The 14,633-nt window shown below is 37.6% G+C and overlaps 1 protein-coding gene across 4 annotated transcripts in view; it reads right to left on the bottom strand.

Annotated features, from left to right (window-relative positions):
* GPD2 (glycerol-3-phosphate dehydrogenase 2) overlaps positions 1-14,633 on the bottom strand; it is a 131,140-nt gene that overhangs the window by 68,604 nt on the left and 47,903 nt on the right. For all 4 annotated transcript variants that reach the window (XM_057745036.1, XM_057745034.1, XM_057745035.1 and 1 more), the window contains one exon: positions 10,988-11,159. In XM_057745036.1, the coding sequence (XP_057601019.1) occupies positions 10,988-11,159 (172 nt within the window). The remainder of the gene's footprint in view (positions 1-10,987; positions 11,160-14,633) is intronic.

Here is a 14,633-nt window from a genome sequence, read left to right as displayed (position 1 = left end):
GTCTTGGGCTAGGACCCAGGCAGATTCCTGACCTACCGACACTGGGTGGGAATAAATGTTCTTGTTTGAAGTCACAAAATTTGGGGGGTAGTTTATCAATGACACCATTCCCTGTGTGAACAAGAACTACAGCCAAGGTAGGGGTTTTTTAATTGCATCTGTGGATGAGGTCTTAGAGAAAGGCTGAGTCTACAGAGGAGGATGTGTTCAAATTGGTGGAGGGGAGGAGGAAGGGAGTTATCACTGGCAAAGATCAGCTTAAGCAAGAGAAGCAAAGGACTGAAATGGCCCAACTTATTTAGGGTCTGCTTGTCACCCGGGGCTGAAGTGCAGGGAGACCATCTAGGGGACCACACAGTGTGAGGGAGGCATCCAGCCTCACAAGGCCAAGGACGGTAACTGGAGAGTGATTTGAAGAGAGAATTCTATGGGAATGTGGTATCAGGGTGGATGTTTTTTTCTTTCCCAAACTGACACAGTGTAAGGCAGGGAACTGCTCTAGGAATTAGCAAGCCATCTCAGGAGGATATTTCAGGATATTTAAGTGAGAGCTGACACTTTAAAGCCTCAAAACCGCTTTTGCAAGAATTGGACATTTAAAAAAGTTATTCACATGTACTTATGTGAGAAACCCTAGTGAATACCAACAAAAGTTAAAATGAGCTTCTCTGTCAAACCAGGCTGTTTTCTCTTGTCCCATTATTTCCAGTGGCATATCGTGAAGCTACCCACCAGAATTTCTGAAGAGAAATGATACTGCTTCTAGAGCAATATAAAAAATAAAAATTTAGTCTCTTAAGTTATAGCTAAATTGGCATATTAAAGCACCACGTAATCTAAAAGGTTTTGGAATCTCAAAAAAAAAAAAAAGAAAGAAAGAAAGAAAGAAAGAAAAGAAAAAGAAGGAAGAAAATAAAAGAAACTAAGAAAAAAACATTTAAAAACTTCCAACTGCTTTTATGCTACATGTTCTGGATTTCTCGATTTTGTTGGATGAGAACAATGGAACGAAGAAGAAGGAAAGTAAGGCAAAATCAAGACATTATTAGAAGTTACAACCACTTCTTCCTTAACTGATTAACTGACTACAGCAAAGACAATGAAATCGTTTAAAGCCTTACAATTCTCTCACATGGTTCCGTTTCCTAAGATGTTCCTTTCTGTTTCACCTCTCAAAAATCCAAACTTTTTTCCACTTCCAATCTGAAAATAAGAGTTTAGGGTTTTGTTTTGTTTTTCAGTATAAAGCAAGGAAGTGAAGAGAGTGCTGTTTTATCTTCTCAGAGAGAATGAACAGTATTTTTTTTTTAATTTTTATTACAGTACAGTTGATTTCCAATGTTGTGTTAGTTTCAGGTGTACAGCAAAGTGAATCAGTTATACATATATGTATATTCACTCTTTTTTAGATTATTTTCCCATATAGGCCACTACAGAATACTCAGTAGAGTTCCCTGTGCTATACAGTAGGTCCTTATTAGTCATCTATTTTATATATACTACTGTGTATATGTCAATCCCAATCTACCAATTTACCCCCCCTCCTCTCTTTCCCCCCTGGTAACCATGAGTTTGTTTTCTACATCTGGCACTCTCCTTCTGTTTCGTAAATAAGTTCATTTGTACCATTTTTTTAGATTCCACATATAGGTGATATCATATGGATATCTGTCTTTGAACAGTATTTTTAGGAGACATTCAATGCTAACATTTTGCATCTTAGGTAAAATAATTAAATTTGAAGGAGACCAAAAATAATGCATCCAGGCTTCCAGCAACTGTGACTGGCTGCATGTGAGGCATTGAGGAAGATCCTTCCTCAGAGTGGAAAGAATGACCTCCCCACATGTCCACCAGTGAAGGGCTTGCCTCTGTACATTTCTGATAATTCACTAAACTTGTTCAAGATTTTATGAGGAATAGCTTTTGTTTGTTTCTTTTCTTTTCAGGCGTTACTTTTTATGGAAAGCAATATGTTCTATCACTGCTGAGATGAACCAGAACATTTGGGAGTGGTATGCCTATTTGATTTTTTGTTTTTATAAATGATTGCTTTTAGTAGTTATTCTCATGAATTTCACTGCAGTAGTAAAGTATTAATATTTGGAGTGAGATTACTCTGAAATTCTTAGGTGGAATAACAAGATTAGTTATAGCAAAAGAAGTAAGTCAACTTGAAATCTACCTTTCAGTCATACACAGCACATCTCTGAAGTTAAAGTTGTATCTTCTGGGTGGGGCCAAGGATGTGAACTAAATACAGCTCTTTAGAGATTTGCCTTTTCTGTCCTGAGTGAGAATGTCTAGCTACCAGGCACTTCTAACTAAACCAATTCATGGATCAAGACAGTTGGATGAACACAGAGAGATAATTACCATCTAAGGGGAGGAATGGTACGACATTTAACTTTCACAACATGAAAGAGAACAGAAGCATATTTTAATACCTTTTACTGATTATCTTATTATGCATGCAAACATGCTCAATATAATAAATGCAGAGAAGTAAAGAGAACAAAATAAAACTCTCCTGTAATCACACCACTCAAGAGATAACCACAGTTGACATTTGGGTGTTTAAATGTTCACATTTTCTGTGCATGTATATAATCACATATGCACATTTTACCAAAATAGGATCATATGATAATTCCATTCTTTTCATTTAACATTATTTACTGTAAACATCTCTCCATGTCAATACATATTTTTTCTATAATTTAATTTTTAATGTGTGAATAGTAATACATTAAATATTTACAATGACTTATTTATTCAATTCTCTATTTTTGAACATTTGGGTTATTTCCGACCTTCACCATCACAGTACTGCAATATTATATTTTCATTTAAACTCTCTGCATCTTTATTTCATTATAATAAATTTTCAGATATGACATTATTGAACTATTTTTAAATAGAAAGGGCAGAGTAATAGCTATGAAATAACTAACAGAGGTATCCAGGTACTAACACACAAATCAACATGTTTAGATACTGTATACATTAGTACCATAAGCATAGGTATTAAAGCCACATGCCCTATGAAGGAAAAATGATGTAGTTTAAGGAAAGGGAAGTTTATCTTCCTTTACAAAAGCTTTGGGCACTTTCTTTTGGATTTCAGAAAGCCATTGCCATTACTTAGAAAAGGGACTAAAACCCAAAGGCTGAGCATTTTATAGGAAGGATCAATTTCTCTAAAAAACAGCACTCCTGCAAAGCTGCAAAGCAATCCTGGCTTGTTAATCCTCATGATCAGGGTTCTATGCTTTAAGCCTAGTTATTTCCTAACAGTGAATGTTAACATTTTACAGAACTATATAATATTGGATTAGTTATTATAACTATTTCTATTTTTACATTAGAAACAGATAAACCATCAATGGAGATACTATGTTTAGTGAGAACATATCAAGTGAGAACATAACATTAATTACAGTAATACAGTTTCGGGGGAATACGGAAGTTGCTGCTGTTGCTTTCTCTTTTTACTTTTATCATAAAAACTGCGAGTGTTCAAAGAGAGAAGGAATATCCAAACAATATAAAATGATGAAAAGAGAAAATAATACACCGCTGGCTTCCTAGTTACAAAATCCAGACATAACCAACTTTAACTATCAAAAAATGTCCCATATATTCTACCAGAAACCTTTTACGCTTATAAACCTGTGTACTTTTTTGCTTCAAAAACAAATACAATTAACAAACTCATTCTTCACAACTTGTTTTTCAATTTACAATACATTTTAGCCATTTTCCCTGTAAATACTTACAGACCTCTTTTTGGATAACTGAATGGGCCTAATTTATTAAACCAGGCCACACTCTTTTTGCTATTATAAATACTGCTATAAGTAAACTTTTGACAAATATGGCACTGTAAGTTCAGCTTTAAACTCTTCTTCTCCAAACACAGAGAAAATTATATGTGTGTGTGTATATATTTTACATGTATGTATATATGTATACACATATATACACACACACACATATATATACACACATATTTTAAGGCATGATTGACTTAAAATTAAACACCTCATGGACCAGAAGTGTAGCAGAAACTCAGAGCAGAGTAGTTAGGCCCAAGGCCTCTGTCCTGTGGAATTTGGGACTAGAAACAGGCAAAGGTAACCCAAGATTTCAGTTCCTGAAAGGGAAGAGGTACAGAGAAGTGAAGAAGGCAGACCAGTGCTGGAATGCCAGGATTGAAGAAGGTTGGAAAAACTTCTGCTGACCACCGTCTGGGGCTGTGGACTATCTGCTGGGACATTCCCAGGAGGCAGGAAGAAGGACCCAGCCTGGAGTGCAGCAGCTGGCCAGGCATCACCAGCTGGCTAAGAGTCAGTTTGCAGGATGCCGAGATCAACACAGGGCAGGAGCCTCGATTTGGTTTTGAGAGATGTCTCTGATGGGACTCGAAGGTGGCAGCAACTACATCTATAGAGTTTAATGTAGGGAAACAGAGAGTGATACAAATCTGATTTAATATGGAGGAAAGGAAGAAGGAAATGGAGCAAAGTAAAAAAAAAGATGTAAGGTAAAAAATACAAAATAAAAGCACAAGGCATCCAAATAAATGGAGATGGACCAAACATCTACTGAAAGACAGAGTCTATCTATCAATAGTTTTAAAAAAAGAAAAAAAGGAGGATCCAGCTACACGCGTTTTATTATAGACACACTAAAACAAAAGGATACAGAAAAGCTGAAAACAATATGAAACAAATCTTGTCTGATATGTTGTTTTTCCAATTTAACAGGTGTTTATTATATTTCTGACAGATAAATTTTAATTTTTATGAAATCAAATTTTTTTAATTTATTTATTTTATTTAATTTTTGGCTGCGTTGGGTCTTCGCTGCTGCACACGGGCTTTCTCTAGTTGCTGTGAGTGGGGGCTACTCTTCATTGTGGTGCACAGGCTCCTTATTGCAGTGGCTTCTTCTGTTGTGGAGCACGGGCCCTAGGCGCATGGGCTTCAATAGTTGCGGCACATGGGCTCAACGGTTGTGGCTCACGGGCTCTAGAGCACAGGCGCAACAGTTGTGGCGCACAGGCTTAGCTGCTCCGTGGCATGCGGGATCTTCCCAGGGCAGGGCTCGAACCCGTGTCCCCGGCATTGGCAGGCGGATTCTTTACCACTGAGCCACCTAGGAAGTCCTGAAATCATATTTAACATGATTTTCCACAAGGAAAATGACTTTATTTATGTCATGCTTAAAAACACCTTTATTACTCCATTTTTTTAAATTTCCATATACTTTCTTTTAATAGGTTTGTGGAGTTTTATTAAATCCTTGATCCACAGGGCACATGATAAACAGAATATAAATATACATAAATATATATGTAAATATAAATATAAATTTGGGGAAGTGGCTACTTCAACATCGCTTATTAAATAACCAATAATGACAAATATGAAATGCTTTTACGATATCCTAAATTTTACATATTCAGATCTATTTTTAGCCTCTTACTTTTGTTCCACTGATCTCTCTATTCCTTTAGCAAACTATTTTAATTAAAGTAGCTTCAGAATACACTTCAATATTGATAGAGCTCTATCTCCTTTATCATTACTCCTTTTTGTAATTCATCTAGTAAATCTCAAAGGCTGATTTTTCCAGATAACTTCGGCACAGTTTCTCTAATCCTCCCCACCCCACTCCTGCCAAAGACAGTCACTATGACATAAACACTAAATTGCATCAAATTTCCAGATTAATTTTAGTAGCAGCTGCAACCTAGTATAATTAGCAGTGTCCAGCAAATAGCAAACTTTCATCTGCTGCAATTCTGCTGTCCTGGAATAGGCTTTTCTCTACCCTCATGGCGGGAGAGGGGTGGCGGTGGAAGAGGGTGAGGGGTGGAGACGTGTAACTCCCTCTTCTGCATTTTTAAGTGCAATGCTTACACCTCCTCCTTTTCGCAAACCTTATTTATGCAGAAGTGTTGTGGTTGTCCTGCATTTATGTCTGAGAACCTTGAGGCTCCCTCTCTGTAAGGTTAAGACAGTTACTAAAGGTCGTGGAGCTAGTAAATGATGAAGCTGACTGATCCCATTTGGTTCTACCTTCATAACTTGTGTCCTCACTGGCTATGCTATACTGTCTCAGATGTGAAGGAGCTGTAGTGAGAATTCAGGAATGACTAGCCAGGCAGCGTTCATAAACTAGAAGTCTATATACATTTTTAAACAAGAAAACTACAATTAATGTTTTCTTTTAGCAAGAGGCAAGACAGTCTTCTCTGGAATTTGAATCTAAGCCATAAAGTTTAAGTTTATAAATAAGATTTTAAACCAAAAATGTACTAGTTGACCCCTGATACATAGAAAGTCACATAAAAGAACAAAAAGAGCTGAAGAAAACACCTTGAAGCCCCCTAAGGGAGTGCCTATATGTATGGGATTCTCTTTATTCCAGCTCTCTTTGGGGGACAAAGTGCCTATATCATTGTGTTCCAAGGCTGTGCTGCCGCCCAGGGACTGGCCGCAGAGGTGTTAAACAGAGAAGCAACTTCTATCGATCCTAGAGACGCGCAGGAGAACGTGAGGAGAACTGTACGTATTATGTTTATAACATAATATTCCCAAAGGAAACAAATGAAAATGGATTCCCAAGAAAGTGCAGATGGTAAGAATGCAAATAAATGTTCATTATGAAAACTTCATGACTTTTCCTCTTCCTTCTATGGTCTTTGTTTATCCATTACCAACACTGCATTTGGGCACAGCATTTCATCGAAAAGCTTGTGCAAACATTTTTACACAAGCCCTCTAACATCTAGTGGTTCTCCCAAAACTTTGATGCCCTGAAAAATCTAATTATTACTGGTAACTTTAAAAGATCACAGTAATTTATTTTTGTCAAATGTGACGAAAGATTAATGGATACAATCAGGAATAATTTGGCAAAAACACATCAAATGCAGAGAAAGCAAAATTTGTTGTTAAGTGAAGCATCAAATATAATAAAAGAGCAAATTCCATGAATGAACAGCAACAACGCACAATTCATTAACCAAATGCCCATGATTATTTCACACTTCAGAGGGCTACTGGTATGATCAGAAATTGTAGTAAAAGGATAGATATAGATTAACTTCAGCATCTCTATCTATTTTAATTACAGATGCTACCCTCAGAGGGCTACCAGCATCATAAAGGAAATACAAACTACGGTTTATCCATCCCTTTTATAAGCTGTAATTCCATATACATAAAATAAGACATTCAGTCAATTATTTTAAAAGACGGCGATCAATACGCCAGGAGATAGTAAAATTGCATCATTTCCTTAGCTGTCACAAACTGGAAGTATTAAAAGTCTTGTCAACTTTCCGGCTCTGAAAACTCTTATCTTTTAAAATCATCCCTGTCGCCATCACCCCCCATAATCGTCTAATGTGCTAGTTAACGTCCTTCGCTGCCCGAAGAAAAAATGTTCGTTCAGCAAATATTAATAAACTGTAAGCTCCTCAAGGGCAAGGCCACATCCTTCTAGTCTTCATATTCCCAGAGCTGGTTCAGCAGTTGACTCACAAATAGTATTATTTTAAATAGCAGAACAAAACAAAAAATTGGAAATAGCCTAAAGAATCATTAATAAGAACATCTTTGGGATGAAATGTTCAGCCATGAAAAACAATGAGTACCATATACATGTAAAGACTGATTAAATATACTGTTATTTGAAAGTAACACACTGCGAAGTAACAACGACAGTATGATCCTGTCTATATTTTAAAAAGAAACAAATCTAGAAAATGCACAAAAGCAAATATAGGTGAGATTTTCAAAGGAGAAAAGGAATAAAAAGGCACTTAGTTAGTGGTCGCCTTTTTACTACTGCACTTACAGTCCCGTAACCCACTCTAACTCTTTGAGGGAAGCTGGCTTTCCAACTCCCCTTACCTTCCCCTAGCAGTCCTAGGTCTCTATTTAAACAATTTCATGCCTTCATAGAATCTTTTCTCATTTTCTCCTTCTATCCTTGATACCCAGTCAGTTGTCAATTTGGGACTCTACCATATCGTATATTTTGTCTGCCCCAGCTCTGAGCAGTATTAGACACAGATGGGGACACACACACACACACACACACACACACATCCTTTTCTAATCAAAGCAAAACAACCCCTATTCCTATCACATTCTCTAAACCTTTTCTACATCCAAGTCCCTTTTTCTATCCATAAGCAGCACATCTCACTTCGTTTTTGAGTGTTTAAGCACTTCATAGTCACAGAGATCCCCTCTTTTATACTGTAGAATCTTTACACTTTGTTTCTGTCTCTGAGAAATGTCTCTTACTGCCCTGCCAAAGCTAAGCTACATCTTTGATATCCCATGCCTTGTATTTTCCCGACATCTTGTTCCACAATCAGCCTTCCATTATTTGCATATTAAGGTTCTCCTCTTGAGTCTACAGAAATATTCAGATTCCTCCTATCTTTAAAAAAAAAGAAAGAAAAAACAATTCTTGCACACACTGGCTCCCTTATGCATATCCTACTACACCTGCAAATTACATCCTTTCTGTTTTGTCTCCAGATCTCTTAAAAGTTTATACCCATGCCTGCTTCTTCCTTATTGCCTGCCCTTTCCTCACCACCAATGCTCTTCAGTGTCTCAAAGTGGCCTATACAGTAAAGTTCAAAGGCCTGTCCCTGGTATCCCACGCTCAGCCCTGCCTTTCTACTCTGCTCTCATGTCCTCCCCTGAACAGCCTGGGTGCTGCCAATTGAAACACAGGCTGTTTCCCACACACACTGTTCCTCCTGCATGTTCCTTCATACTGGCACACTTCCAGCAAGCAATGTTTGACTCTTAAATTTCTACCTTTCCTGAACAGCAGCTTTCTTTCTCCAGACCACTCTATGCAGATATAACAAGGCCCCCAAACTTTCTGAAAAGCACATATTCTCTATAGAGTAACTCAGTCTACACAAACAAGAACTACGGAACTTGGAGCAACCTAAGGGTGCTGCCTGGATCAATCACCTTTGCATTCTCATGTAAGCACTTTGAATACTGCCATGCATAAAGTGGGCACTCAGCCAATATTTGTTGAAATGAAAGAAAAAGAATTGCTATATGCTTCACCACAAAGCATGAACACAGTGGAGAGACCAAGAATTATATTTTTCTGAATCCTACTGGGGAAATGATCCTCTTGGACATAAGAAAGTGTCATCTGGTAACTTCTAACCCCTGGGGTAGTCCGAGGACAACTGGGGCAGTCCCAAACAAGACCCACGATTACAATGCCAACGTGTCTTCTCTCGACACTCTTTTTCCTAGGATACCAGGGGAGAGAGTTGAATTCAAATGCCTTGAGGTAACTTCAACTCTTCTTTCCATCTGACTTAGTATGACCCAGGATAATCAGGCTTAAATTATAAACCATGGATGGAGACAGAATCATATAAAAATTAGGGTCTGCCAGGAAACAGAATATGCTCCAGGACTTATATTGTGAATTTCCTATTATTTGGAATTGACAAAAAGAACCTAGGCTGTGATGTCTACATGGATCAAAACTCAAGTGGGGGTCCTATGAAATCACAGTAAATCTAGGATACTCTTTTGCTTATGTGTGCCTAATCTCATGAACTTATTTCATTTCTGTAAGACTAAAGTATGCAAAGTAACTAAATCTAGGGTAGGTGTGGTAATAACTTAATCTGAAAAAAATTATTCCATGTAATAAATTACTATCATTAAGTATGAAAAGGCAATGAACACTGAACCTTATATAGTAACTAAAATAATCCAGAGTCAAAATTCCTTGCAGCCGTACCCAGCCCAATTTGATACGGCTAAGAATACCACAAAGGATTATTTCTCCAGGACAACTGGCCCTAAAAGTCTTTTGCCTTCATGTTATTAATGGCAGCTATAACACTACCTACAATTTACTGAGTTTCTACTTTGTGTGACAAGCACTGTTTCAAATCCTCTGTGTGATTACGCATTTAATCCTTAGAGCAATCATTAACAGAAGGTATTTTTTCCTTATTTGAAAGATGTGGAAACTTAGAGAAACTAAGTAACTTGCTTAAGTGTATATGCATGTGTGTGTATGTGTGTGCATGTGTATGCATGCGTGTGTGTGCACACGTGTATGTGTGTGTGTTGCATGAATGTGTGCATGTGCGCGTGTGTGTACGTGTGTGTGCATGTGTGTGCGCGCATGTGTGTGCATGTGTGTGCGCGTGTGTGTGTGTGTACACATACATACATATGTCTGATAAAGCAGCTGGGCCAGGATATGTACTCAGATTTCTTTTATTCCAAACTCCACACTAATACCCACAGGCAAAAGAGGCAAATCATTAAATACATCATGTGTAAGAGTGCTGGTGTTCCATACTAAAATTTCTTTCTTTGTATATCCTGTTGCCATTTTGAAAGAACTTCTCACAATGCCTTTCCTGAAGCGGACTAACAGAGTGAGACAGAACTACAGGTTAGCAAGTCTTTTCCATTATTCAGTCACATAAACTAGAGTTTCCCAAACTGTAGTCTGTATTTCACTGGAAGAGATGATTTGAATAGATCAAGAAACAAAAAGAATTATTTTAATAGATGAATTCATTTTAATAAATCTTTTTATTAAAGGTAAATCACTGACAAAATGTGATTTTAGGTGATACACAAATAATTTTATTTCACATAAATGTACTTTGCTATGTATTAAAAAGCTAACCAGAACATCAAATCAATGAATTCACAAGAATATAAAGTTTTCTTTTTAAATAAATTCATTTTGGTGTAAAAGACAAACTATATTTAATTTTAAAATTGTGTAAGTACCTATATTTTAAAAATGAGAAGATGCTTCACAAAGAATGGAAAATTAAGAAATGCAACAGAAACACGACTTTCCTGTACACAGTGCACACCGTGTGTTTATATCGGAGGACAGATGAAGCCTTTACCTGTGTTACATCCACCACACCAGGACTCACCTCTGGTGACCGCGTCTAGGGCACAGCCGCTTCCTGTTGCTCCTCCTCCAATGACAAGTACATCGAATTCAGATGTGTTTTTCAAAGTCAGTATCTGAGCTTCTCTGGAAGGAGGCTCCCTGTTAACAGGTTCTGAAACATAGTCCGCTGCTTCAACAAAGGCCAGGTTCACCTGAGGTAAAAGACTATTTTCAGATGTTTGTCTGGAATGTCAATTTAATAAATTTTACAATATACTAAAAAAGATATTTGTAATGGAGATAAGGATAACCAGAGCTAGACCAGAGTCCATAGTCCACGTGGACTGAGAGAACTAACTGCCTTGGAGAAGGAAAAAAGTCCTTAAAATTCTGTGTTTTGTTTTTTGTTTTTTTTCCCCCATGAATCATAACTATTTAACCATGGAACACCTGGTTTCAGATTCAATATCTCAACTGATTGTTTTGGTTTCATACATAGCCAAGTTCAATCACTTCCCACACTGTACAGCAATTCCCAAATACCTTGTCTAAGACAATTTATAGGAGAACATAAGGAAATGTTTTACCCAGTAGCAGCCATTCATTCAGATAACATTTAAAAGTGTGGAAAGGAAAAGGAAGAAGCACTTCATGCCTTTCTGAAATTTCTTAATCGTATATGTTCTTCATTTCTAATTCCCCTGACAAAAATATATTCCAGAGTTCGGGGATCTGTAAAGTTTAAGTCAGTACAATTAAAAAGAATCTGTTCAAAAGAAGTTACTATGCAGTTTAATAACCAGCTCTGGCCAATGGGAGTAATATTATATAAAGATTTCAGTCAGAGGCTTCCCCATTAAATGTTTTAACATAAAATTATAATTCTATATATTTAACACACATTATTTCAATTTGTGAAAGCTTTAGCAATAATACAAGTAAAGCCTGCCATAGTCCCCCTAAAGGATAATTTCTTTTTTCTTATTTCTTGTTCTTTCATTAGAATGTAACTTATCATCCTCAATCAAAAATGATGTGAGTCTTAAAAAAAAAATAGTTGCCATAAGTCGAAGTCAAAAGCTTAGAAAAACAGCTATGTATCTGTTTTTTCTCCAAAATGCTATTATACTAGGTTCATTCCCTGTACTGAACAGTGCTGGCCACTGCTGCCCTAGCAGTTAGTTATCCACAGATATGTGGCTTCTATTTTCTTTTCCTTCAATCACAGCGTCAGCACAACCCATAAAGGCAGCGCTCTTCCCGTTCTGCCGAAGGGCCACGGATGAAGCTCTGAACCACAAGGCCAAGCTTCTTCCAGAAAAGGTGGTCTTCGCTCTGACCAAGAGACTGTTCTGAGAAGTGACTTTTTATTCGTTTAAATGAAATAGACCAAAGTACTCCTTACAGTTGGGATTAATTATTATCAGGCCAATTGGACTTCTATTTTAAAAAATCTAGAAGCCATAGATTACATTGAAAGAAACCTGGATAAGAATCGAGGGTCCTGGCTTACATCTTAGCCCTTGTGTTTACTAGTAAAGGGACTTCTGGCTGATTATCTCTCTGGCCTTGGTTTCTTCATTTGCAACATGGGATGAAACCCCTGTGATGTTTCTATCTCTATATCTCTTAGTTACCCTCAGTCTGAGTGGATAAAGATACAAAAGTAGGTAGTAAACTATTAATTACACCAAAGAGGAGCTGTATTATTGTTAAGTAATTTGATTCCTTAATAGCAGGGAACAGGAAACTTTCAGAACGTATTTTACTAAGTATCATAAATACAAAAGGGTGTAATCAGATACCATAATTTTTCAGGCTATTAATTCAGATTCCAAACCAAAAATCTTATGCTTCCTTATATAACTCCTAATTGTCTGCTAATAACCATTTCCCCATGTTTATATTCACATGCATTCAAGGTAACAAGCTAAATAAATGTAACTGGCCAGGTGCTGTGGAGCAGGGGTCCCCAATCCCCAGGCCACAGACCGCTACCAGTCTGCGTCCTGCTAGGAACTGGGCCGCACAGCAGGAGGTGAGCGGCAGGCAAGTGAGCACAGCTTCATCTGTATTGATAGCCACTCCGCACTGCTCGCGTTACCATCTGAGCTCCACCTCCTGTCACCATTATGGTGAGTGGTATAATTATTACAATGTAATAATAATAGAAATAAAATGCACAATAAATGTAATGCACCTGAATCATCCCAAAACCATCACCACCACCCCCCGCCCCAGGTCCATGGAAAAATTGTATTCCACAAAACCAGTCCCTGGTGCCAAAAAGGTTAGGGACCGATGCTGTTGAGTACATAACACCTTTCAGTCGTGGTCTTTGTTTTCCATCATCGAAAGAGAAGAATGAAGAAAACTATATATATATATATATACACACACACACATGTATACACACACACACACACACACACATGGTAAATACATACAAGAACAAATGCCAAAATATAGAAAGAGAGAAAAAAAAAAAAAGCACCAGGCTATGACCATTCAGATTAGGGAGGGAGAGTCTTTCATTTGAGGCTTTCAACTGGGCCATGACAGATGGATAAGACTTGGGCATGAGACTGACAAGTAACTAAACCGCCAGAGTATTTTCACACATCAAAAGAGTTGTGTTGACATTTGCTGCTTGGTAAGTTTTCTAGAAATAGTTGAAAAATAAATGTAGGACTGTACTATGCTAGAGTTCATTAGAACTTGGTAAAACTAAAAGCCCCCATTCTACTCTGCTCACAGGTCACAACAGTGAAGATTAAACTCAGCTGAATCTCTTCTTCAGCAAGTACACTAGATCTGATGGGCATTTCTCATGGCTTTTGCACATCTCTCCACCGACTACGCTGTTTCTCCTGTCCTCATCCCCTGCCTCATCCTCATCAGTACACTCTAACCTGTCGCATTCTAACAAACAGTAAAAAATGTCTCTTACATATGTTTATAACAATCAGCCTAAAACTTCTTGGAATATCTGTATACCCTTACTTTTTTACTGCCTCGCCTCCTATTCACCCTCCAACTCAATTTTAATGTGGGTTTTCACATATACACCGGCACCACCACCACGACCACCACCACCAACACTGACCATTGTCCACTATGCTGCAAAACCCAATGAGCACTCTTCACCCTCATTTCAGTTGTCATCTCAACACATTCACGCACCTCAGCATCTGCAAGATGACTGTTTGAAATGGCATCTCTCTCTTGCTCTCTTTCTCTTTCTCTATCCAGCCCCTTGAACCACTCTCTCTTAATTTCCTTTGGATGTCTGTCTACTGTCCAACATTAATCACTGAGATTTCTCTTGGGTCTGTCCTATTCACTCTTCTCAGTTCACTGAAAACTCTCTCCAGGGAACCTCATCTTCCTCCATATAATCAGGTATCTTCTCTGCCACACTGACCCTCAATTGTGTTCCCCTATTCCAGAATCTGGATATCAAACTACCTACTTGGCTCCTCCATTTCGATGTCTCACATATATCTCAAAATTCTACTGATGACTTTATCTCCCCAAACCTTTTTCCCTGTCAATTTTCCTTATCTCAGTAAATTATATATCTAGTTGCTTGTACCACACTCTTGTCTCATATCTGATCAATCATTGAGTTCTATAAATTCCACCTCCTAAAAAATTCTCACATCTAGTCACATTATCTTCACTGC

This window comes from Hippopotamus amphibius, chromosome 8 (genome assembly GCF_030028045.1).
Source record: "Hippopotamus amphibius kiboko isolate mHipAmp2 chromosome 8, mHipAmp2.hap2, whole genome shotgun sequence".
Taxonomy (NCBI): Eukaryota; Metazoa; Chordata; class Mammalia; order Artiodactyla; family Hippopotamidae; genus Hippopotamus; species Hippopotamus amphibius.
This window is presented reverse-complemented; position numbering and strand designations above follow the sequence as displayed.